Below are 26,451 nucleotides of genomic sequence, written 5' to 3'. Positions count from 1 at the left end.
GTAATTAGATCAAGCCCTTAAGGAAAACAAAAAACACAAATAGGTCCTCTGAATGGTATAATCATTTTTTCTTATGACCAGGTATTTTTAAAAAGTTATATATTATTTAAGAGCTTAAAAATGCAAGTAGAATAAGCACTGAAGATTTCACATTACTGTAGGTTGCAATAGTTAATGCATTAACCACCTGGCAAAGAGAATAGTAAAGACTTCCTAGATGAAAACAGTGGTACATAGGGGAAGTTTGTATGTATTTCAGTTTTCCCTCATTCTTCAATTCTTGGGTAATAAAAAGATTAAAAAACAAAACAAATGCAACTATTACTTAAAGCTGATGGGGCAATTTATGGATGATGATACTTCATAGTGAAACCTTGGTGTTGTCTTGTTCGCAGAGAACTTTCGTCTGTATATCTTAAGCCTGTAAAGTAAACATTACCATCCCTAGTTTTAGAGTAAAGAAACTAGGGCTGGGACAGATTAAGGTTTGCCTGTGAACAAAGTAGTTAGTATCTAGAATTTCTGATACCACAGTCACTGCCATTTTTTCATGCCACTTACTTTAGCTATTTTTCAGATTTGTGGAAAAGAACATAGAGGATCATCTCTAATCCAATATTTTCATTTTCTCAGTGGACAAACTAAGGCGCATAGTGGGTCTTAATTTAGATTGTCAGATATTAAGACCAGAGGGTAGATTTTTGTGCCAGGCTTTCTTTTAGGATAGAAAGAAATACACACACACACACACACACACACACAAACACACACACGTACGTATATGTATATACACACAAACATACATCTGTGTGCATATGCATATATATATATACATGCATACACACATACACATATATATCAACTCTTTAGAATAACTTTATAAATTAGGAATAATGTCACAAATTGAATAATTTCAAAATTCACACCTAATGGTGGCACCAGGATTCAAACCTAGCCTATTAATTTCAAGTCCAGGGTTTTATTTATTTATTTATTTGTTTATTTACTTATTTATTTTTAAGAGGGGGGGGGAGAGAGAGAGAGAGAGAGAGAGAGAGAATTTTTTAATATTTATTTTTTAGTTGTCTGCGGACACAACATCTTTGTTTGTATGTGGTACTGAGGATCGAACCCGGTCGCACGCATGCCAGGCAAGGGCGCTACTGCTTGAGCCACATCCCCAGCCCCAAGTCTAGGGTTTTAAACTGCCCGTTCTATTGCTTTAAATTAAGTGACTGTTATCTTAAAGTGGACTAAATGAATTTATCAGGATATTTAGATTAGATGAGAATACTTTCTCTAATGTTCCTGAATCTCAGAAGCACAGCTCTTGGGTTATTTCCTAGGGTTTTATTAACTCTTTTACAGATAAAGTTAAGTGACTTGGCCAAAGTCTCAGTTTATTAAGTGACCATGTTAGAACTAGAATTTGTGTACTCTGGTTTCTAGCCCACTGCTTTTGGCATCAGTTCAAATGATTTACCTATGATGAAATTTTGTCAGCAGCAAAAGCATGTCTACATCCTTCATCACATTGCAGCATTAGGTCAGGTCTCTTCTGGAATACAGTTACATCAGCATGTTGAGTTTCCAGTGTTCGGTACATACTTTATGAATGTATACATAGTAATGGAAGTAACTAATGGATACAAGAGTCATCTGTTACTTTTTCATTTTAAATCTTCCATCTCAGTGAAAGTGTAAAGAAAGGCAACAAATTTTCCTCAGGGCCTTTGTGCAAACATTTTTTTTCTTTCTTTTTAAATAGAAAAGTCCCTCTGACTCCATATGGAGTAGAAAACTAGGTTAGTTTATTGAATGCTACTCAATCTAATTTAGAATAATTTTTAAATTCCTAAATGCTTGGGTATAGAGAGCTTGCTCCCTAGAGTCTTGTTTTTGTTTTTTTTTGTTTTTTGTTTGTTTGTTTGTTTTTTTAGAGAGAGTGAGAGAGGAGAGAGAGAGAGATAGAGAATTTTTTAATATTTATTTTTTTTAGTTCTCAGCGGACACAACATCTTTGTTGGTATGTGGTGCTGAGGATCGAACCCGAGCCGCACGCATGCCAGGCGAGCGCGCTACCGCTTGAGCCACATCCCCAGCCCCGAGTCTTGGTTTTTAACATTGGAGCCTAGAGGATTAAATTGAGCTGAACTGAATTGATTGGCATTTTGACACTGCGGACCATGAAAAGAAATGGAATTTGTCCAACTTTTAAAAACAGTCACAGAGCTAGGGATGTGGCTCAAGTGGTAGCGTGCTCGTCTGGCATGCTTGCGGCCCGGGTTCGATCCTCAGCGCCACATACAAATGAAGATGTTGTGTCCGCCGAGAACTAAAAAATAAATATTAAAAAATTCTCTCTCTCTCTTTAAAAAAAAGTTCTCTCTCTAAAAACAGTCACAGAAAGAACCATTTCCTTAAATGTGTCCCATTTTGCAAAGATTTTTTTCTTAAGAAACCAAGAGGCATTTTCTAGCACTTTATCAATCTCGTATATTACAATTCAAAGTGAGAGTTTAACTTTGAAAGGCTTTTGTAAAGGCCTGGATGGAGGCATTAACATGGTATCCTTACCTGAATAGGCACTAATAGAGGTCTTTTGAGGACTGTGCACTTTGGGGGAATCACTATAGGAGCCTTTTTATAAAAGACAAGCATACATATTTAAGAAATTGATATCTATGAAATGTATTGCTAGCATGTTAAAATGCAAGAGACAAGTTAGAGTTGAATAAGATATATTTCCTGCTGAATTCTTTTCCAGACAGAGATGATTACCATGTCATCATTTTTCTTAAAAGGGCATTATTTAGTGTTGACTTCAATAAAATCCCATCTCTGTGTGTCATGAAAAGAACTGGTCTTACCTTAACATTGCTGTTCTAAAGTGCTGCTGCCTTTTTTTTTTTTTTTAATCACAGGAGGAGACTGTCATAAGTTACAGTCTGGAAGAAGTTTCAAACTGGCAAGTTTGCCAGATATTTTAAGCAGTTTATTTTGGGGTGTATCAGCAGATTTTTTTTTTCTTACATTGCCATTTGGGTGCCTGCTGACACAGCCTGAATAAATCTTTCAGACATTTTCCTTCCTAGAGATGGATGAAGATGATGAAACTCCAAGATCTGGACCTTCCATTAACTCTTCACTTACCATCTGGTTCTATTCTATTACCTGATCTCTAGGAAACAGATATTTATTTACAGCATGAGTTTGCAATGTTTGGGTCTTTCAGTGTCTTAGCAACTAAGTTTAAGTTTTATGGAAAGATTGATAAACAAAAGAGTGATTCTGATTTCTGTCATACAAACACACATATGCACACGTAGTTTTTTTAAAGATTATTGTTTTGTTTTATTTAATTTATTTATTTTTATATTTTTGTAGTGCCAGGGATTGAACCAAGGGCCTTGTACATGTGAGGCAAGCACTCTACCATCTGAGCTATATCCCCAGCTAATTTAGATTATTTCTCAACTAATATTTTGAAAATTGCCAGATTTTCCCACAGAAAAGGAGACTGAACATTTATATAAAACAAAGATTTTTTTTCTTGATTGCAGAATTTTTAGTCTTAAAGTGACTCATTTCTAATTGGTTAATGAAGACTTTTTTTTAAAAAATGTTAATTTCTGAACAGGCATAATGGTGCACACCTGTAATTCTATTTCCTGGGGAGACTGAGGCAGGAGAATTCCAAGTTCAAGGGTAGCCGGAGTAATTTAAACCCTTTCTCAAAAAAATAAAAAGGGCTGGGGATGTCTCTTCGTGGTAAAGTGCTCCTGGGTTCAATCCCTAGTGTACACACACACACACACACACACACACACACTTTTGGCTTTTGGATTCCTAAAGCAGCTTCATTGATATTTATTTTAGTCAAGTATTCATAAATGCTAAAATTACTGATGCCTGAAAATATTTGCTCTAGCATCATGAGACTGGAAGTGCAAGAGATAAGAGAGCTAATTATTGAGTACCTGCACTGTGCCAGCCCTTTTTGTATGCCACTACATTGCATGCAGGAGAGAGAGAAGAGTCTCATTTTACAAAGAGCTGGTTGCTGGGCAGATGAAAGGCACTGCTCAGTGAGTTTGAAGAAACATAGTAAAGACTTAAGCCTGTAAAGGCATCAGAGAATACCTTTTGGTGGTAACAGTTCTAAATCAGGAGTCATAAAACCTGGGTTCTTGTCCAAGTGACCTCATTTATTAATCTGCCTGGACCCTGAATGTTTCCATGTCTGAAAAGTGAGGATATAAGCTCTAGCCTGCCTTCTCAGCTGTGGTTACAGGATGGAATCACCAGCCCAGGAGAGAGGGAGCTTTGAAAATATTGATATTTAAATCCCATCCACAAATAGAAAGTTTGGTTTGGTTCAATTGGACCCTATTAGGCCTTCTAAAAATAAATTTATGTGAATGATTCAGAAATACATGTCTGTTGTGAAAAATTCAAATATACCTAAGTATATGGGGCCACAGAGGCTCCCTACAGTACCCTCCCAGAGATAAAATAAAATAAAATCCCGTCCTCAAATAATTCTGATTTGTTCTAAGGTTCAGTCTGGGCATAGCTATTTTTTTTAAATGTCCACAAGTAATTCATTTGTACAGCTACAATCTCTATGAGGGATGACAAGAAAAGTCCTCTTTACCCATTAAGCCTCAAGTTTACAATTATATACAAGACAATGGTACCTAATGGGTTAAATTTATTTACAAGGGTTATCTACAGAGTAAGATAGCATTTTCTTTTTTCCCCACCATAATTTCAATGGTTAGTTAAAAATTTAACCTCTGAATTTCTCCCAGCACATAGAAAGCCATTGGTAAGTATTTGTTTCATTTATGAATGTATAGCTTTTAAAATTTTTAAGATTATTCCAAAAATGGATTTGTTTGAGCTACAATGAATGCATGGAGCTGGCGAAGAAGCAGGACTTTTCTGTTGAAACATTGCCCCTTAGAGAAAAGTGAGCCTTTCTCACACATCCCCTGCTTGCTACAATCCTGCACCCAAGCAGCAGTGTGTTGGGGTGGCTACTTGTAGGGCAGGCCCTGAGGCGCACGCTGCGGGATCTGTGTGGGTGCAGCGACCTCCGGGGAGGGGCGTCGGCCAGGCCGACCCTCCCGGCTCTCTCAGGGCCCTCCCACCATCCGCCCCGCCTTCGCCCAGGGGCCCCGCCCCGGACGCGGGTGGGGGCAGGTTGCTGGCGGAGCCCGGCAGCCTAGACTCCACAGCCGAGCCCCAGGGCTTCGGCGGCGGCCTCCAAGCAACCTGGCGGGCCCAGCTCAGCCGCCTGGAGCCAGCTTTTCTGGCTCGGCGGAGTCCAACTCAGGCGCCTCGTGGTGGAGCCCAGTGGGGTACACCACGCAGAGCTATGCGCCTTGAGTGGGTCCCATGACCCTGAGCACTTTGGTCCACGAGAGTAAGGCGTCCCCAGCCTGCACCTGCAGCCTCTGTGGCCCCGACATGATCCCTTATTTCTCCGCCAACGCGGTCATCTCGCAGAACGCCATCAACCAGCTGTGAGTCCGACTCGCGCCCTTGCGCCGCCGCGAACGCTCGGAAAGTTTGCTTTTCAGCCGCTGCTTTCCCCAGCATTCTGGGGAGCGAACTAGCTAGGGAGGGCAAAAGCACAGCCTGAGTGCTCGGAGGTCTTGCGCGACGGAGGAGTTGAGCGACGGGTGGAAGTGTTGGGTTACTCTTGGAGACAATAGTGTCCCGGAATGGGGTTGGGTGGAAGAATCCTTTGGGAGGATTTTGTAGAACTTTGAGGGAAGCTGAAAGTGGGGTAGTCCCAAAGAAGTCTGTGGCGACCGAGTGACAGCCTAGCCGTAAGGCACCTGGTAGTTGGGGAAAAGGAGGTGGTAGAGTCGGAATAACCGGCCGGAAACTCAGGGACTTGCTAAGTCCAGTTGGAGACAAACCTCCCGTGGTGGCCGGTTTTGTTTGTTTAAAGTAAATTTGTGCGAGACTAAGTTTCTGCTACAGATGGTCCAGACAGAAAAAGGCATTTCATTCTTTGACCCCAGTGGTTGTACATTAGAATTCTTTTAGAAAACTAGTTTTCGGTAGTTTGGCTGTTTTTCTTTTATTTCCCTTTTTACTAGTACATGCTAATAACTGGGGTAGAGGAATACTCAAGCCTGGATGCGTTCTTTGACTCACTGAAGTTCAGGATTCATGTGCATCTTTAAACCGTCACTAGTTGGTTCCTCTGAGAGAGGGGTGTGTGTGTGTGTGTTTGTGTGTGTGTGTGTGTGTGTATACGTACGTACACATACGTACGTGCTCACGCACGGTACTTGGATTGAACCCAACCGTGCACCCCCACTGAACTGCCCTTCTTTATTTTTATTTTTATTTTGAGACCGGGTCCTAAAACTTGCCCAGGTTGGCCTTGAACTTTCGATGCTCCTGCCTCAGCCTCCCCAGTCACTGGGATTCTTTACAGGTGTGCGCTGCCACCCTGGCTGTTTTTGAAGTCTCTAGAGTTGCCATTCCCTTCCGTTGTGGTTTAGCTATTTGTGGGAACTGACAGTGTGTGCTAATGCTTGCGGTTAATTTCAGCTCACAGTTATAAAGCTCAAAGTAGAGGAACACCACCTATTCAAGTTACATCCTTAAACCAGTAGAGTGGTTTAAGGTTACTTTAGATAGCAGCACTTTGGTCAGCGTTACTGTATTGGCACTCCAGAGTGTCTTCAGAGGAGTCACCTGCTGAGATTTTTCTATGCTCCCAGCACTTAAGTGAGGCTACTGTCCCCCTCTTTCCTGAAGAACTCTTTTTTCTTTTTATTGTCCTAACAGAAACTTTCCATTATCCTTTACTCACTAAAAGTCTGTATAGTAGCATGTAAAGTGATTTTTAGATATCTTACACCTAATTTATTATTTTAATTATCTGTCTTGTCCTCCCAAATAAATTCATTTGAATTTCAGCTTTTTTCCTGATGCTCCCCCCAAATTAGCATATGCAAAAGGAAAAAAGTGATTTTTACTGCCTTCTGCACAATAAACTCTCATTTTTCCTTTAAAAGGGGTGGGAGTGGGGTGAAAGAGAAGGAAAGGAGTGAATAATCTGAAACAGGATAACCAATCTCAAAGAAATCTGTTAACAATACTTTTTAAAGTTTTTTTTTTTTTTTTTTTTTAAGTACCAGGTGTGGTGGTGCTGGCCTGTAATCCCAACTATAGCTACTCAGGAGGCTAAGGCAGGAGGATCGCAAAGTTCAAGGCCAGCATGGGCAATTTAGCAAGACCTTGTCTTGAAATAAAAAGAGCTGGGATGTAGCTCAGTGGAAGAGCATTGTCCTGTGTTCGGTCCCTAATATGGCAAATAAGTAAATAAATTTTAAAAAGTAGTGAAAACATCCCAGGTGTCCAAGGATGGCTGAATGGGTGAATAAAATATAATATATACATATAATGGAATATTATTCAGCTTTGTAAAAAAGGAAATTCTGATACATGTTACAACAGGAATGAACTTTGAAGGCACTATTCTAAGTGAAATAAACCAGACACAAAAGGACAGATAGTGTATAATTCCATTCATATAAGTTACCTAAAATAGTTAAATTCAGAGACAAGAAAATAGAATGGTGGTTTTGAAGCTAATGGAGAGGGTATAAGTACAAAGTTTCATTTGGGGAAGATGAAAAAAATTGGGGGGTAAATAGTGGCAGTGGTTGCACATTGTGAAAGTACTTAATGCCATAGAGTATGTGATTAAAATAATAAATCTCGTGAATACTTATTGACAGTTTAAAAAGTGTGTGTGTGTGTGTGTGTGTGTGTGTGTGTGTGTGTGTGTGTGTTTGTGTTTGGTTCGGTTCGGTTCTAGGGATTGAACCCAGGGCCTCATGCATGCTAGGCAAATGTTCTGTAACTGAGCTGCATCCATAGCCCAAAATGTTTTAAAGGCAGAGCTTCTGAGCTTTGGAGGGAGTGGGGGAGAGGGAGGGTTTTGAATTATATTTCCTGTGTAATCAAACAAGTCCAGGTACCTTTTAGTACTAATTAGTATCTTTGGATAAATCATTTTACTTTGATTTCTTAGACTATCAGTGGGGGTACAGTGAATAATTTTTACTGATAGGATCATAAGACATCATATATATTTGGTAACACTTTGTGAACTTTAAATCCCTACACAAAAGCAAGTTAATTAAAATTAACAATAATAGCTAACATTTATTGACCATTTGTTACTGTACTAAGAATTTAATATATCTCACTTAATCCTTACACTAGCTCTTTGAACTAATTCTATTTATAAATGATGAAACTGAGGCTTAAAGAAGTAATTGCTCAAGGCCATATAGCTAGTAAGTGACAAAACTTTCCTTAGAATCCAGATCTATTTCTTAGGTCAGTGTTCCTAACCACTATAAAAATGATATTTTGCTGGGCATGCTGGTAGACACCTGTAATCATAGTAGCTTGGGAGGTTGAGGCAGGAGGATTGCAAAGAGCCAGCCTCAACAACTTAGCAAGGCCCTAAGAAATTTAGTGAGACCCTGCCTTTAAATTTAAAAAAAAAGAAAAAGAAAGGGGCTGGGAATGTGGCTCAATGGTTAAGCACCCCTAGGTTCAATCCTTAGTACCAAAAAGAAAAAAGATATTTTGTCTTAGTAGTTACAAGGTCACTTTTGAGACTTGACTGTCTTAAGAATTATCTTTGCCAACATCTTCAATTTTAGTAAAAAAAAAATGTATTTGCTATATGGATTTTACTGTTACATAGATTAAACTTTCAAAGAATTTTCAGAAAAAGAAAATTTTGTTCAAAAAGAAAAAGAAGAAATTATTTTAAAGTGTTTCAGAATATTTTTGTCTTTTTTGCTGCTGTTTCTTGCTGTGAAATTCATTTTGAAACTATTTATTAGTATAACTTTAGATGTCATGTTTGTATGACATTTATAATGTTGCCCAGCTCATCATTAAAAAATATATATATATTAGGGCCAAGCAATGTGGTTCATACCCCAAATCCCAGGGACTTAGGAGGCTAAAGCAGGAGGATTACAAATTCAAGGCCAGCCTCAGCAATTCAGGGAATGTGGCTCAACTGTAAAACACCCCAGGTTTCAATTCTTAGTACAAAAAAAGAAAAAGAAAAAAAAATCTTGGAACTTGCCAGTCACAGTGGCTTACACCTATAATCACCTGGAAGTTGGGGAGGATCACAAGTTCATCAGCCAGAGCAACAGAGTAAGACCCAGTGTCAAAAAGAAAAAAAAGTCTCAGATGTTAGGCACTTGAGACACTGATTTGTTACCTTGTGTTTTTCATCCTTGACCTAAAGTAATTGTATTTATTTATTTGTTTTCGTAAGTGATTTTGACTTCCTGCCTGTACATTTGTGCTTTCTAAGTAAGCTCAATAAAAGAGAAGCATATTGAGATGGTTATGCAAAATATTCCCTTTCATGTTGTTTTGTTTTAGTAATAATACTAGTGCTCTTTCAGTTTAATTTTGTAGTTGTCCAAGTAAATTCACAAGTGCTCTTCTCCAAACTTAAGCTTGCACAGAATTACATGGAGGGCTTGTTAAAACACAAATTGCTGCCTGCAGCCCCCAGAGTTTCTGATTCTGCAATTTGGGTATGGATAGAGACTTGTTCCTAGATGATGTTCATGATGCTGATCTGGGGACCACTACCCTTTTAAAGTATTCCTCTGAGGTAGATTGGGCAAGTCATCATCCACATTTTATAGGGCAATTAACCAGAGAAATCATAATGATGAAGTAATTTGCACTGAGCTACATGGCTTACTATTGGTAGAACTGAAACTAGAACCAGCATTTTCCCTTCTCAGTATCCTGAACTCTTACATGCTGTGCTTAAAGTCCTAATATGTATATCTTTGTGTATGTGTATCTCTGTGTCTTTAGGTATGAATGTATGTGTGTGTGTTTCTTTGTGTGTTACTGGGGAGGGAACCCATGGCTTCGTTTCTGCTAGGCAAATGCTTTACCACTGAGGTATGATCTCAGCCCCTTGAATGTTTTTTTTTGGTTTTTTTTTTTTAATAAAAATTTCTAGCAGTGGAATTTCTTCGTTCAATATTATGTATATGTTAAAATTTTGATGAATACTGCCATGTTGCTCTTTAAAAAGTCTTTGCCAGTTTGCTTTACTAGATACAAGAGTGTACCTTAACCTGGTGTAATGGCACACACCTCTGGTCCCAGCAATTTAGGAGCCTGGGGCAGGAGGATCACAAGTTCAAGGCCAGCCTCAGCAATTGAGCAAGGTCCTAGGTAACTTAGCCAGACCCTGCTTAAAATAAAAAAGGCTACAACCACTCCTGAGGCTGAAGCAGGAGGATCAGGAGTGCAAAGCCAGCCTCATCAGATTAGCGAGGTACTTAGCAACTCAGCGAGAGTGTCTAAATAAAATATAAAAAAGGGCTCGGGATGTGGCTCAATAGTTAAGTGCCCCCAGGTTCAATCCTTGGTACCAAAAAGGAAAAAAAAAAAAAAAAGGCTGGGGATGCAGCTCAGTAGTTAAGCACCCCCCTGGATATTCAGTCTTTCCCTATATCTTTATCAACCCTAGTAATAGTAATAACAATATTAACTAGCATCTAATTTTTTACTGAGCTCTTATTCTCTGAGAGATACTGTTTTGAGCACTATGCATATTATCTCATTCTCCTGTCTTAGTAATCTTATGAGTTTAATATCCTCAATTACAGGTGAGAGACACAAAGATATTAAGTAACCTATAAATTTAAAATTATATAGCCAGTATGCAAACATAGTCTAACTCTAGAGCCCCTATTCTTTTTTAATATTTATTTTTTTAGTTATTGGTGGACAAAATATCTTTATTTTTATGTGGTGCTGAGGATCGAACCCATACTTCACGCATGGTAGGCGAGTGCCACAACCTGAGCCACAATTCCAGCCCAGAGTCCCTATTCTTAAATACTTTATTTATAATTCCCTTATTACTATTGAGGTTTAGCATTTCTTTATATTATTATTGGTCTTTTTTCATTTTTCATCTGTGATTTGCATGTTTGTACTTCTGATCACTTTTTTATTGGTATTTTTCTTCTTCCTTATTCCTTCCTTTGGATTAAATCCAGGGCCTCATGTATACTAGGCAAGTGTTCTACCACTAAGATAGATGCACTCCCTTATCTTTTTTATATTCTTTGTATATTATGAATACAAGACAAAAATACTTTTCCTGTCTTATTGCTTGCCTTTTTTCTAATATTTATTTTTTAGTTGTAGTTGGACACACTACCTTTATTTATTTTATGTGGTACTAAGGATCAAACCAAGGGCCTCGCACATGCTAGGCGAGCCTTCTACTGCTGAGCCACAACCACAGCCCCTATTGCTTGCCTTTTAAAAAATTTTTTTTTTAGTTGTAGATAGACACAATACCTTTTTTTTATGTATTTATTTTTACGTGATGCTGAAGATCAACCCCAGTGCCTCACTCATGCTAGGCAAGCTCTCTACCACTGAATTACAACTCCAGCCACTTTTTGCTTGCATTTTAACCTAGCATTTCATTTAAAAGTTTTAAATTTTTGTATAGTCAAACCTGTTAGTATTTTAGCTTATGGTTTCAGAGTTTTGTATCTTGCTTTAAAAAATCTTTATCCACTCCCAGGATTATGAATGTAGTATTATATATTTTTTCAATTACATTTACATTTTAAAATATTTGCTCTTTAAAACATCTGTAAATTATTTTTATTTATACTGTTAGGTACGAATTGAACTTAACATTTTTTTCCAAAATAGTTTGTAAGTTATTCAAATGCCATGTATTTTAATCTATTTTTACTTCACTAATTTTAAATACCATATATATTATATATTAAATTCTTATAAATGGTTGCTATGGCACATGACCATAATCAGAGGGATTCCAAAGGTAGGAGAAGGATCACAAGTTTGAAGCTAGCCTGAGCACTTTAGCAAGACCCTATCTCATAAAAGGGCTGGAGATGTAGCTCAGTGGTAGAGCACCCCTTGGTTAAATTTCCAATATCCTTTTCCCTGTTAAAAAAAAAAAAAGAAAAAAATTTCTTTTAGATATCAGTATCTGCTTTTTGTATCCTCAAATTATGTTGCTGATTTTTTCTGTTTATATACCAATACCACACTGGGCTTAGTGGTGCATATCTGTAATACCAGTGACTCAGGAGGGTGCTAATTCCAGGCCAACCTCAGCAACTTAACAAGCAACTTAGGGAGACTCTCACTCAAAAAATAAAAAGGACTGGGGATGTAGCTCTGTGGTAGAGTGCCAGTTGTTCAGTCCCACTACTAAACAAACAAACAGCAATATCATGCCATTTTTACTTACAGATTTAGTAGATATTTTGATACCTTTTAATGACAAGAGCTACATCATTGTTGTTGTTGTTTTAATGTCTTAGCTATTTTTATTTTCTAGGTAAATCTTAGAATCAGCTTGACTTTTAAAAATCCTATTGAAATTTTGATTGATATTTTACTGAATGCATTTTGGAAAGAATTAACAGCTTTATGAAATGAGCCTTCCCACTGAGAAACATGGTGTGTATTTTATTCATTGCTTTTTCAATGTCCTTCATTTAACTTTTTCTAGTTTTCCTCACATGGTAGGAAATACATTCTGTAGGTATATTCATGGACATTTTCATTTTATAAAGTTTTTGTTGTTAGGGTTAGGGAATGATTCATACCATTTTCTAATTAAGCCATTGCCAATGTGGCTTTTCACATTTGCTTTTTTATCAGACCACCTTGCTGAGCTAGCTCTTACTTGACTATAAATCATATATATATATAATATATATATTTTCTTTCTTTCTTTTTTTTTTTTTTTTTTTGTTGGTGCTGGGATTGAACCCAAGGCCTTGATGCATACAAGGCAAGCACTCTACCAAATGAGCTTTGTCTTGTTCTCCATTGTAAAAGGAATGTTTTTATGTTTTGTAAATAAGTATACTTCATGCTAGAGATCATTTGTCAAGTTGAGGGCATTTTATACCATTGCTAATTTACAAAGATTCTAAATTTGATATAGTTTTTGAATTTTATTAAATACTCCTGACATTTATTAAAATAATATTTTTCCCTTTTATAGTAACATACTGACATTGAGTTGCTAAAGTTGAATCATGAGCTACACTCTCTTTGTATTTATTTAATATCCTGCTAGATTTGGTTTACTAATATTTAATGTTTTGCATTTGTCTCAAATATTTGTTGAATCTTTAGTGCTATCTTTGCCTACCTTATGTCTAACTTATAGAATGAGTAGTTTTTCCCTTTTTTCTGTACTCTAAAACAGTTGTTTAGCAGGATTACCTGTATTTTAAAGCCTGGAACCAATTTGTTTTTCAAGTGTGAAAATATAATGAAAATTTTTCCTCTCTATTTTAAAATTTTCTTTGTTCTCATTGAATAAATGTAACTATTATCCATGATGCTATTAAAATTTAGGTCTTTTACTGAAATGGGCAAATATAATTAGAGTAATTCAGGAATTTAAACCAGGCATTTATTTATGGTTTACGGGCTCTCCCCACCCCTAGATGGAGAGAGACTAATACTTAAGAGAAGCATTAGGGGCTGGGGTGTAGCTCTGTGGTAAAGTGAGTGCTTAGCATGTACAAGGCCCTCGATTCAATCAAAATAAAAGAGGCATGAGATATTTCTCTGATTTTAAATTAATACTGTTTTTGTGATTATTTCTGATCCTTGGAGAATATAGCCTTAAAAAGTAGTATGAATATTCTGGATGTTATGGCCTCAAAGGTTAATGACCTACTTTCAGGGTATAAAGGTACATTTGTGTTTTCATTATTAATGATAAGTTTCTATGGTTTTATCCACACTTGTGCTCCTTTCAAGTCAATAGAGCAGAAATGGAAATAAGTAGGGAGAGCTGTCACCTTTGGCCTTCTTGAAATCATGCTTAACTAGGTTAACTGAAGAGTAAATCTGCACAGTGAAGATGAACAGGAATGATGAGGCAGTGATGTGCTCCAGTCAAGATTTCTTTTCGATAAATCTATAGTGGCTTTCCCCCTCCTAAACTATTGCTATTCAGCTTATTTTTTGATTTTTTTTAGTTGTAGATGGACACAATACCCTTTATTTTATTTATTAATTTTTATGTGGTGCTAAGGATTGAATCCAGTGCCTCACACATGCTAGGCAAGTGCTTTACCACTGAGCCACAACCCCCGCCTCTGCTATTCAGCTTTTTCACCTGTGCTTACTACGGAAACTGGACAATTTTTCTAAACTTACACTGAGAAACCACTGCCCAAAGCCACATGATTAAAGTTGTTGGTCTGTTTCAAAAGAGCTTTTGGACCTTGGAAGTAATTGAGGGACTCAAATTTTTACAGATCATTTTTCACACACCTTTTCTTGGGTCTTTCCAGTAAAATTGCATTATTTAGTTACCATGTGTTAAACTGCCTTAGGGCTAAAGAAGATCGATATAGATGCTGTCACATAATTTCTGAACTTATCACATAGTTTCTGAATTTCTAAAGTGAAAGCAGAAAAGAAAATTCATATCCTAACTAGTTTCAAATAGGATTAGAGATAGCTTTGTATTGTTGAATGAAGCAGGATGTTGCTCTCACTAATTTAGTTATGTTTAACTTGAAGAAATATGCTAAGAATCAAGGCCTTTTTAGGTGTCCCAATGATTTGAAAAGGATGTAGCAATGATTTTGTAAATAAATTGCAAGCCTTATACACAAAGGGCAAATTTAGGACCATCTCCCTTTTGCATGTTGTGTGAATTTAACAAATTTTGTTTTTTGTATTAATCTGTTTTTAGAAGGACTATAACCCTTCTTTTGTATTCATTATATCTGATAAAGCAACAAAATCTAGAGACTTGATCACTCTCAAAGAGAAACATTAGTATTAACCAATTCTAGAGTTTTAAATTTTTATTTTTTTAGTGTTTTGGGCAGTACTAGGGATTTAAAGGAGGGATGTTCTACCACTGAGATACAACCCCAGACCTTTTTATTTTTATTTTGAAATAGAGTGTCACTAAATTGCCCAGATTGGCCTTGAACTTTGATCTTCCTGCCTCATCCTCTGGCATTACTAGGATTATGGGCATGCACCAGCACATTCAATTTGTAAGCTTTTAAAAATATTCTAACAGTTTAGGTGTCTAGGCAGAGAAGAAATACAGTTGTATTATTTTTTAAATAAAAGCTAAATGGTCCAGATTGTTGCTTATGTTGCAGATAACATCTGCCTCATTTCAAGGGACTGTAGAGATCAAATAAGATGTTTCATAAGAAAGACTAATAAAATTTTTCAATGTGATTGTTACTTTTATCATCTGCACTTACTATTTATTATTCAAGATTCACATCATTATTCATGATCCATAATAGGGTATTTCAAGCCTGAGTGCCCTAATTGTGGAATTTATATTGCTTATCTTCTGTAATAACTGTGTAAGAGTTTATTCCACAGACAACTTTATCTTTTTGCAATGTTAAGCATTCTTCATCACCCCAGCAAAAGGTTGGTCAAGTTTATGAGCTCAGCATCTTATCTGTGCATCTCTGTGTTGTTCTCTGAATTTTGTATAGTAAAAGCCAGTTGATCTCCATGAGAGCTAAATCAATGAGAGCTAAATCACTTTTCTTAACTGATTTTAAGTAATTATACTTCGAGAGCTCTTAAGAGAAATGTCATTTTTTCAGGACCCTCTTCTGTCCTGTGTGTCCCCTTAAACTAATGTGTTTCTCTGGATGGTGATTTTTATCCAGTTTTCATAAACATTGAAATTTTTAATTTCCTATAATTATATAATCTTAATTTTTATGGAGACCTTTAGTTTGAGAACTTTTTGATGGGGGGATGTGAATTCTCAATGTAAACTTTCTAAGAGATGAGTGAAATAATAGCTTTAAACAATGAGTGAAACTGAACCTCTTTGAAATCCTTTTGATCAGGTGATTTAGGTATATTTCATTTGATCAGCTTCACCCCAGTAAAAAAAAAAAATCACACTTAATTCCTAAAATATCCCATTCCTTGAACATCCTCATTTTCTGTCCCCCACCTCCTTCCCTAGCACTGGGGATTATACCAGTGTTTCTCTACTATTGAGCTATATTTCCAGGCCTTTATTTGTAATTTTGAGATAGGATCTCACTAAATTACAGAAGGTAGCCTCAAACTTGTAATCACCCTGTCTCAACTGCTCTAGTCACTGGGATTATAGGCAAGCACTACAACACCCCACAAAACATTTTCTTTAAAAAAATGTTCACATGTTCAGAATAATTATTTGCTGTTTGTCCTTGTTCCTAATAGTAGTAATGTGGTATTTGGAATGAAACAGATCTGAGTTACAGAGTTTCACCCCTTCTTAGCTGTGTGGCTTTGAACATATTTGACAACCACCTTAGGACTTAATTTCCTCATCAGTAAAATGGAATTTATAATACTTGTTAAGAATTAAATGTAGCCAGGTACAGTGGCTCACACCTGTAATCCCAGCGGCTTGGGAGGCTGAGACAGGAGTTCAAAGCCAGCTTCAGTAAAAGTAAGGCACTAAGCAACTCATTGAGACCCTGTCTCTAAATGAAATACAAAAACATCTGGGGTAAAAATAAAGGTGTCCAACTACAACAGAAAAAAAATTAAAAAAAAAAAATCTGAGGATGTGGCTCAGTGGTTTTGCACTAACTTCAATCCCCAGTATCCAAAAAAAAAAAAAAAAAATTAAATGTAATATTTGTGAAATACTGGCAATAGTGAGCAGTCAGTAAATAGGTTTTTTTTTTACTTTTTTTCTTTATCAACATAAGCCAATTTATGGAATTAGAATATAAAATGGAAATGGTATCTCACCTGATGATAAAAATTGTATAATTTTCATTATTATCATAATTCTACCTGTTTTGTATAAGGGATGGGAGATAAAAAGAAATAATGTACAAGATGTGGTTCCTGCAGTCCAGATGCTTAGTGTATTGAAGAGGTAAGACTTGTCAGTAAAGGATAAATAAGAGTACAATTCCATGCACACTAAGTGCCAGGTGAGTGGTGCAGTTGATGCTTTCAGAAATCAGAGCACATAGGGAAGGGAAAAGTAGGAAAAGTGGAAGTACTGGGATTTGAAATGGGGCAAATTATATTCCATGTATGTATGATTAAGATGTCAAAATGAACCCCACTATTATGTAGAACTGTAATGCACTAATAAAAACATTTAAACAGAAAATTGTAAATAAGCCAGTTAAGAAAGGATTTGGAGACCCCAGTTGTGGCTCAGATAGAATGCTTACCTCGAATGCGTGGGACATTGGATTGGATCTTCAGCACCGCATAAATAGATAAAATAAAGGTATTGTGCCCATGTACAACCATAAAGAAAAAAGAAAAGAAAAGGATTTAGGGCTAGGGCTGTAGCTCAGTAATAGAGCAGTTGCCTCATACATGGGAGGCACTGGGTTCTATCCTCAGCACTACGTGAAAATGAATAAAATAAAGGTATTGTGACCATCAGCAACTAAATAAAATGTATTTTTAAAAAAGAAGAAAATGAAAGGATTTATAGCCAGACCAGGGCACAAACCTGTAATTCCAGTAACGGAGGAGGCTGAGACAGGAGGATTGTGAGTTCAAGGGCAGCCTGGACAATTAGTGAGAGCCCATCTTTCTTTCTGAAGGGAGAGGTGGATGAGGAACAGTGCTGGAGAGTGCAGCTCAGAGAATGCTCCTGGGTTCTCTTCCTAATACCACAAAAAAGAAATAGAAAAGGATTTATGGAAGTAGGATTTTCTCTAGGACACTGAGCTTTATTTCTGGCCCTCTTCAATGTCTTGATTTATCTAAATAGTGGTATAGGATACTTTATGGTTTTAAAAGGGGGCTAGGGAGACTATTGTTACAGATGTTATAGCCATATTACAAAGAGAAAGTTTTCAAGTAATAACTGTTATTAATCATTTATGGCAAGGCAAATCCAAAAAGTTTTTTTTCCTTAGAAAATTGTCATGAGCATGTTTTGAGAATGGGCATAGTTTTTAATCTAATATCCACTGGGTACATAGTATAGTAAGCAGAGTTTGCAAACTTTACATAGCTTATTTAGGCAGGCTGCCAATTTTGCAAATCTGTTGTTATTGAATCTGTACTGGTGGCTGGGAAAACAATGCAAAATCCCCACAGGCAACATAAGAACCGAAATCATTAAACTATCTGTTAGTAGCTTTATGGTTAAAACACACACACACACACACACACACACACACACACACACACTTTCAAGTAATCTAAAGCAAAATCTCATTCTCTGCTTCCTCCAGGTGCTTAGCTCTAGATATTATTACATCAGCATCATCTGGTAGGCAAAGTGTTGCCCATGGCACAGAAGGCTTGTATTATTTTTAGTAGAATGAGCTATAAGGGGAAGGGTGTGCTGATTGCTGTTTTTCCTTGTTCTTACTGGTTTGGTTACCAGTTTAATGGCCTGGTTTGGCATTCTATGTAGGCAATCTGCAGCTCCTCAGTTTCTAAATCAAATATATATTAAAACCATTCTAGTGGATATGGCAGTCCTTTACATTAATAGTGTGCCTGTGATTGTATCAGTTAATAAAATTTAAGAACTATATGTACATGCCATGTTACACTAAGCCCAGATGATACTTTAATATGATATTAAGTTAAAATAAAGTTATTGCAACTACTAAAAATTTTGTTTATGCCTTAATAACTCTCCTATGCTGAAAGAAATGGCAAAGTGAGACTAGATAAGATAAAATACTTAAAAATACTTATTTATTTCCATTTAGTGGTTCTAACCAAATGAATTTAAACCCATAAAAGCATACTTTTGTATTGCTTACTTCTTTGAAAGTACTTGCTTTTATCTGCTGGGAACCCACTTTAGTTCTGGCCACTAGTGTGTTGAGAGCACCTGTGGCTCTCAGTCTCAGTAATGATAATCCACACTCCCAGAATTTTCTTTCTTTATTTTATTGCCATCTTAAATGCTTGGTGAAATTCCCACAAGCTTATGTGCCTTGTTTTTCAGAAAATCATTATGCGAAAGTTATGGTTTAAAAAACATATTATCTCAATGGTAATGGCCAAATTATATTATTATGTCCATGTATTAATATGTAACAAGGAATCCCACCATTACGTATAAGTATAATGCACCAATAAAAAATATGGAAAAAACAAGTAGAAAAATTTAATAAAGACCAAATTTAATAAAGACTATTAAAAATAAAATAAAGACTAGTCTCTTTGTCAATTAAAATTAAAAAATATTGAGTGTCAATGCTTTTCTTTATGGCAGTCTTATAAATTATTTTGGGAGAAATTTCCAAATGGAGAATCCTTTTGACGTTGGGGAGGGTGGTACTGGCAATTGAAGACAGGGGCACTTTACCACTGAGCCCCATCCCCAGCCCTTTTTATTTTAATTTTTTTTTTTAAATTTTGAGACAGGGTCTTGCTAAATTGCTGAAGTCCTGATAAATTGCTGAAGCTGGCCTCTAACTTGCCATCCATCCTCCTGTCTCAGCCTCCCACATCACTGGAATTACAGGTGTACACCACTGTGCCTGTCAAGAATCCTCTTGACTCTTTAAAAACCTGTTTTCCCCCATACATAGTAAAGTTGTTAGTATCTTCAATTCTCTACCACACATACTCATCTTGTCCTGCCCAGAGTGGTGACACAGTCCTGTAATCCCAGCAGTTTGGGAGACTGAGGCAGGAGGATTGCAAATTCAAAGCCAGCCTCAGCGAATTAACGAGGCCCTAAGCAAACTAGTGAGACCCTGTCTCAAAAAATAAAAAGGTTTGGGATGTTGCTCAATAGTTAAGCACCACTGGGTTCAATCCCAGGTATTGGGGGGGGGGGGAGGGTGGTGGAAGGTCCCGGGTGAGGAACTTGGTTTTTTGTTTTGTTTTTGTTTCTTAAAATCAAAATGGTCTAATCAACAAAGCAAAATGCACTGGGGTTTTTTTGGTTTGGGGTTTTTTGCTGTTGCTGTTTGTTTTGGGTACTGGGAATTTAACCTAGGAATGGTTTGCCACTGAGTTACATCCCCAGCCCTTTTTTAATGTATTATTTTGGGACAGGGTCTTACCAAGTTGCTTAGGGACTTTCTTAAATTACTGAGGCTGGCTTCAAACTTGAAATCCTCCTGCCTCAGCTTCCCAAATCACTGGGATTACAGGCGAGCACCACCATACCTGACAGTTACTTTTAAATAATTGCTGATAAGCATGTTTAATATGGAAAATCCAGAAAATACTGAGTTGTTTCTTCTCCCCTTGGAGAGCATTACTCTTATTCTTATCTTGCAAAATATTTACTGTTAATACTATCAAAGGTTTTTTTCTATGTATGTGTATGCTTTTTAAAATGGGATGTCCTTTGTCTAATGCTTTGTAACCTCATTTTTTTTTTCACTTTAGCATATTGTAAACATCCTGCCATTGTCCTAAAATGCATTTCTTTCATATCCTTTTTACTGGTCATTTGTTTTCTTTCCTTCTTTCTTTTTTTTTTTATTTATTTTTTTATTTTTTAATGTACTTAGTTGTCAACGAACCTTATTTTATTTAGTTATTTATATGTGGTACTGAGAATCAAAGCAAGGCAAGCGCTCTACCATGGAGCCCCAGCCCATGGTCATTTGTTTTCCATTGAACTGTTTCACATTCAGTCCTACTGAACATTTTGATTGTGTCCAGTTTTTTGCAGTTATAAACAAAGACTCAGTGAATGTCGTTGTGCCTAACTCATTACATGTGTCCCTTAAAAATATATATATATATATCTTGAAGCTCAATACTGGGATTACTAGACTAAAAGATTTATATATTTTTAGGGCTTTTGATACAAATTATTAGCTTGCTTATCAGTTGTATACTGTACTGCCACCAGCAATTTTAGTAATTAATTTGTATAATGTTACTGAAATTATAAAAAATAAAATCAAGGTAAATACAATTTATCTTCAGTTGATCCTCACTGTCATTATTGTCATTGCTATTTGAGACCCTGTTTAATATTAAGCACTGGTGAAAAATGCTTGATTTAATCTGTTTGACTAGAACTAAAGGAAAGATGAAATAATAGTATGAAATAATAGATAGTTAAGATGAAGAAGCTAATTATCCCAAGGTGCTTTTGAGTATATATATACTGTTTATACATTTAGGCTTGCTGCTCACATTTTCATTTTATTCTAAAATCATCACCATTATAGGCTTAGAGAACTCTAAAGCCAAAAGATAAGCAAACAAACTTACTTTAGTTAAGGTCCTACAGCAAATTAACTCAGACCTTAAACATTTCTTTACTTTCTTCTTAGGATATATTAAGCATTATTGAGATTTTCCATAGTCCTCTGTGGCTAATGAAATTTTAAAAGATTGATCAAAGCTGGGCTGGGTGGTATGTGCCTACAATCCCAGCAACTCCTGAGGCAGAGGCAGGAGGATTGCAAGGCCTGCCTCAGCAATTTAGCAGAGCTCTAAGCAACTTAGTGAAACCCTGTCTGAAAATAAAAAACAAAAAAGGACTGGGGGTGTGACTCAGTGATAAAGCACCCCTTGATTCAATCCCTAGTGCCACAAAAAAATAAAATATATAAATAAAATATGATCAAATATATTAGTTTGTAGAGATTAATAAAGTTAGAATGTCTTATCCTATTTAAAATGAACATGTTTTACAAAAATTGAGATGAACTTTTTAGGGAATATGCCATTTAAATTCTAAAATTTTCCATCTTTGGTGCTATGAGAGTTATAGAATAAAAGAAAAGAGTGTATGTTTTTAAGAGTCTCTTAATTTGAATCACCAGCTGATCTAGTCAGTATCCCTAGAGGTCTGTAGCATATTTACCAGAAAGGGGGGAAAAAAAGAAAACATCAGAAATAGCAAGGCAGGATGGAGAAAGGAGGCCATAGTAGTATACTGGCTTCACTATGATTGATTGCCTGCCTTTCTCTGAAACCAAACAGCTTGCGCTTTGCGCGCTTGCGCGCGCTCTCTCTCTCTCTCTCTCTCTCTCTCTCTCTCTCTCTCTCTCTCTCTCTCTCTTCTTTTCTTTCTTTTTTTTTTTCTTTTCTTTTCTTTTTTTTTTTTTTTTTGGTGTGTGTGTGTGTGTGATGCTTAGGATTGAACCCAGGGCCTTGTGCATACAAGGCAAGTATTCTACCAACTGAGCTATATCCCCAGCCTGCTTTCTTAATGAAGGTATGTGTTTAAATCACAAGCAGAGAAAGTGCTTTAGATGACATTTCACTTTTTATAGTGGCAGCAGTCCTGCACATGCTGCTGAAACAGAGGATGAGTTTACTACCTTCTCTTCAGACCTTATCTGTGCCCACAGATCATCTCTTTTACTTAGCAAGCCTTTGTTCATTGGAGAGTGGACCTCTACCTTCTGCCTTTCCAACTGCTGTCAGAAACCAAAGGTGACAGATAAGGCATCCAAAGGTCAAAGTGGATAATGTGGGGTCAATCTGGCTTTAAGGGTTGGGAAACATCTCTGGCCTACAGAAATACAAACCTGAATTGCAGCCTGGGAAAAACTTAGTTCATCAACTTCAGCCTTTCAGCTCCCAAGAAAAGACACTAGCTGTTTCTGTAGTCAGCAGGAACAGAAATGAAAAGATCTAGAAAGGGTGTGATTTAATTAAATCAGGTCATTGGTGATTTCAAATTTCAGAGAGATGGTTTTTGTGGGGAATGTTGCTTTGCTTTCTGTGAGATCTCATGTATCAAATCAAAAAACCAAAGGTAAACCACAATCTCAAGGGTTTCAGAATGGAAAGTCAATTAGATCAGATTCAGGTATTTTATTTACTAATATTCCCTTTTGGTCTGTTATTAGAATGTGCTGGAGAAAAAAATAGGAAAAGGAAATAACATTTTGTATTTCTTATTAGGGATTTCACTTTTTAATTAAATCCGCTTTTACTAAGCATTTGGCTAACTTCGGAATTAAAGTACTGCAAATATGTGATCCTCAGCTTGATTAAAAGTCTTTTTTAGTGCCAGTCCTTTAAGTTAGCAGTTGTCCATGCACATTGTCCCTGAAACCATAAACCACTGTCCTGGTCCTCTAGTCTAGTGAAAAGATAGTTAGTAGGACAGGTTTATGATATTCATGACCTTTTTTATTTTTTATTATTTTATTTAGTTGTAGATGGAAAAATACCTTTATTTTATTTTATTTATTTTTAAGTGGTGCTGAGGATCAAACCCAGTGCCTCACACATGCCAGACAAGTGCGGTACCACTGAGCCATAACCCCGGCCCCTTCATGGTCTTTTTAAAACATTAAGAATTTCAAGCATTAATATTTGGTACCCTTCTAAGCACCAGACCCTGTGTGACTGACTATACAGATCACAAGCCCATGAAACTGGTTCTGACTTTGAAGTGTGCAGTTAAATAGAGGCAGACATGATCAGAGTTCTGCTACTTAACTGTCTTTTTGTTGTTGTTGTTGTTGTTTTGTTTTTTTTGTTTTTTTTGTTTTTTGTTTTTTGGTACTGGGATTTAACCCAGGGGTGGTTTACCACTGAAACACATTCCTAACGCCCTTTTATTTTTTATTTTCAGACAGGATCTCATTAAGTTGTTAAGGGCATTGCTAAATTGCTGAGGCTGACCTTGAACTTTTGATCCTCCTCCTAAATTGGCTGGGATTACAGGTGTACACCACTTTGCCCAGCTCACCTGTGTCTTTCTAAACCTCTGTTTTCTCTATTCTTTTTCTTCCTGTAAAACTTTTCCTGTTCCATTCCATCCTTCTGCAATGGTTAGAGAACCTGCTGCCAGATTTGGGAATATGTATAATTCTCTTAGTCCACATGAAAATCTCTGAAATAATGTTTCCTTGTATTTGGCTGGTGGAACAATTAAGATTGGGATATTGTTTTTAGAAAAAAAAATAATTAATTGATTTAAATAGAAATATATATACCTCATTAAGTTTTAAAAATTCACAATGTAACATTTGAGGCAGGATTTCAGTATAATTTTAAATGAATGAGATTGAAATTCAAAGAGATTAATTTACTTGTTCAGGGTTATTTAATTAATGAAAGGGCAATGACCAAAACCTAGATCTTCTAACTTTATATCACATTTTTTTCCTCTGCTTTCTTTGCCTCTAATTAATATCATATCTCTACTTAGTAAGTGATCATTCTTTATTGATCACATACAATGTCCTGGGCACTAGCAAGCATCAATGAACAGAGAAAACCAAGTCACTAGCTCTTAGAACATACATTACAGAGTGCAAATAAATTGTTATAAAATAATCATCTGATGACATAGCTCTAAAAAAATAAAGCAGGAGAAAATGATGGAAAGTAAGCTGAGAAAGAGAGTGCGTGCTATCTTAGAGAAAATGGAAACTGATAAATGTTATTTGAGTTACAAACTGAAGTCTGCTATTTGGTGTGAATGTACAGATCAATTTTTAGGTATAACAAATAATCTAATATGAGGCTACTGCATTTGTGGACATAATAGCAGTAGGTGAGGATTGTTATCTGTTAGTAAATATCAGTCACTTTGGTAACTATTATACTTTTAATTTAAGCTACTTTCCCAGGCAGCATAGATTACAAAATCCTAAAATAAGTAAAGCTGTAAATCTAATCATTACCTTTCATGCAGAATCACTTATTACATAAAGCAGTGCTTAATATATTGGTGATGTTATATTTCTCTTACTGTTAGAAAATAAGTACTATAATTAAACAGCAAGCTCTAGGTAGCTTTTTTTGTTTGTTTTTGACAGGGGTGGGGCTACTGGGGATAGAATGGTGCCTCCCACATACTAGGCAAGTGCTGTACTACTGGGTAGATATTAACATTCCTAGAACATCCAAGAGGTTCAGAAAATGTAAAACTTCATTTGTTGGTCAGATTTAATCTTAATGAATTTCAAAATCTTATCTTTTTTTTAACTGAACTCCTGCTGTCTAGTACTGTAGAGCTTCAATAAGTGAACTTTCACTTAATGCTTAGAAATCTTTATATAAAAATGTTTATTGGGGCCTGGGGCTGTAGCTCAGTGGTAGAGCGCTTTCCTTGTAGGTGTGAGGCCTTGGGTTTGATCCTCAGCACCACATAAAGAGAGAGAGAGAGAGAGAGATTTTGTCCTTCTAAAAAAAAATTAAAATGTTTATTGTGGATGGGGAGAGAAGGTGGCAGCATGAGGGATAGATAAACTTCATAGAATTGTCTGTTGTGTGCTTTAAAATAACAGAGTCCAAAGTATTAATAGAAAAACTTTAGAAACTTCCAAATCTTATCTATTTGTGTTTCCTGTGGTTTGAAAATTAAATCCAAGCATAAATCATTCAGTGTTTGCCTCTTGTTAAAGCTAAGCTTTTATCTGCTAAAAAGTGAAATGCAGTAGTGAAGGCTGTTAATTCCCAGCTGTCTATGGTTTCTTTGAGCAATTACCAGGTACCTTTAGTTCTTAGTTTTAGGAAATTAATGAGTACACTAAAATGATATGCACAAGTGGTCTATAAATAATTAGTACATTAATTTTTCTGGAGAAAAAGGCCATAGCTTTCTTACAATTCTCAAGACACTATTGACATCCCTTACCACAACCATCTACCATCTCAGCAAAGAGCCTGAATCTGGACTATTTCAGACATTTGAATTAGAGATCAGGAGAATTTTTTTTAAGTTTTTTTGAACTTACCAATGAGATTCATTTATCTTCCCCGCCCCACTTTCAGTCCTGGGGATTGAACCCAGGGCCTAGCATATGCTAGGCAATTGCTCTACTGGAGAACTACATTTCCAATCCCTCATTTATCCATTTTTTTAAAGCAATCTTTCATGATTTCCCTATGCTGAAAAGAATTTGAACTAATATATTCTATTACAAAGAATTGTGCAGATTTTTGAATGTTTTTCCCTCTTAATATTCTCAGAGTGGCTATTCCTAGAATAGTATTTGTTTAAAGGAAACTCGGAATATTGCAGTAAAGCCTGAAAGTTCATGTTTCTCAGCAGATACTCACAACTTGACTAGAATGCTGCTTGCTTGCTTGCTTTTCTTTCTTTCTTTTTTCTTTTTCTTTCTTTTTTTTCATGAACTTTTGGTCAGAGAAAAATGCACAACATATTCATATGACACTAGTAAAAACTTTGGGAAAACATCCAACATCTGCTTATCTTTCCTGTAGTGGAAATGTTCATAATTGCAATGTGCAGTTTCCTTTGAATGAAGATAAGCAGATTTCTGTTTGCTATACAATGTTTCAGAAGTGTGTTTACTGCATTCTTTAAATGTACTTTTTTTTTTCTCCTGACAATCAGGAGGTTCTAAAAACATCTGGTTATTACTAGGGTTTTCTTAACTTTCTGTTAAGTATATCTATATTTTTCAAGATACTTTC

The 26,451-nt window shown here is 36.3% G+C and overlaps 1 protein-coding gene across 5 annotated transcripts in view; it reads left to right on the top strand.

Moving 5' to 3' along the window:
* Ssh2 (slingshot protein phosphatase 2) overlaps positions 1 to 26,451 on the top strand; it is a 254,433-nt gene that overhangs the window by 132,232 nt on the left and 95,750 nt on the right. The window contains exon 1 of one of the 5 annotated variants that reach the window (XM_078042589.1): positions 5,179 to 5,531. The exons of 3 other annotated variants lie outside the window; for them this stretch is intronic. In XM_078042589.1, the coding sequence (XP_077898715.1) occupies positions 5,404 to 5,531 (128 nt within the window). In that variant the 5' untranslated portion in view covers positions 5,179 to 5,403. Of the gene's footprint in view, positions 1 to 5,178; positions 5,532 to 26,451 lie in introns of those variants that run through there. One more of the 5 variants, XM_005327861.5, reaches the window with a different exon arrangement.

This window comes from Ictidomys tridecemlineatus, chromosome 3 (genome assembly GCF_052094955.1).
Source record: "Ictidomys tridecemlineatus isolate mIctTri1 chromosome 3, mIctTri1.hap1, whole genome shotgun sequence".
Lineage (NCBI taxonomy): Eukaryota > Metazoa > Chordata > Mammalia > Rodentia > Sciuridae > Ictidomys > Ictidomys tridecemlineatus.
The sequence above is the reverse complement of the archived record's forward strand: the minus strand, read 5'-3'. Positions and strand labels throughout refer to the sequence as shown.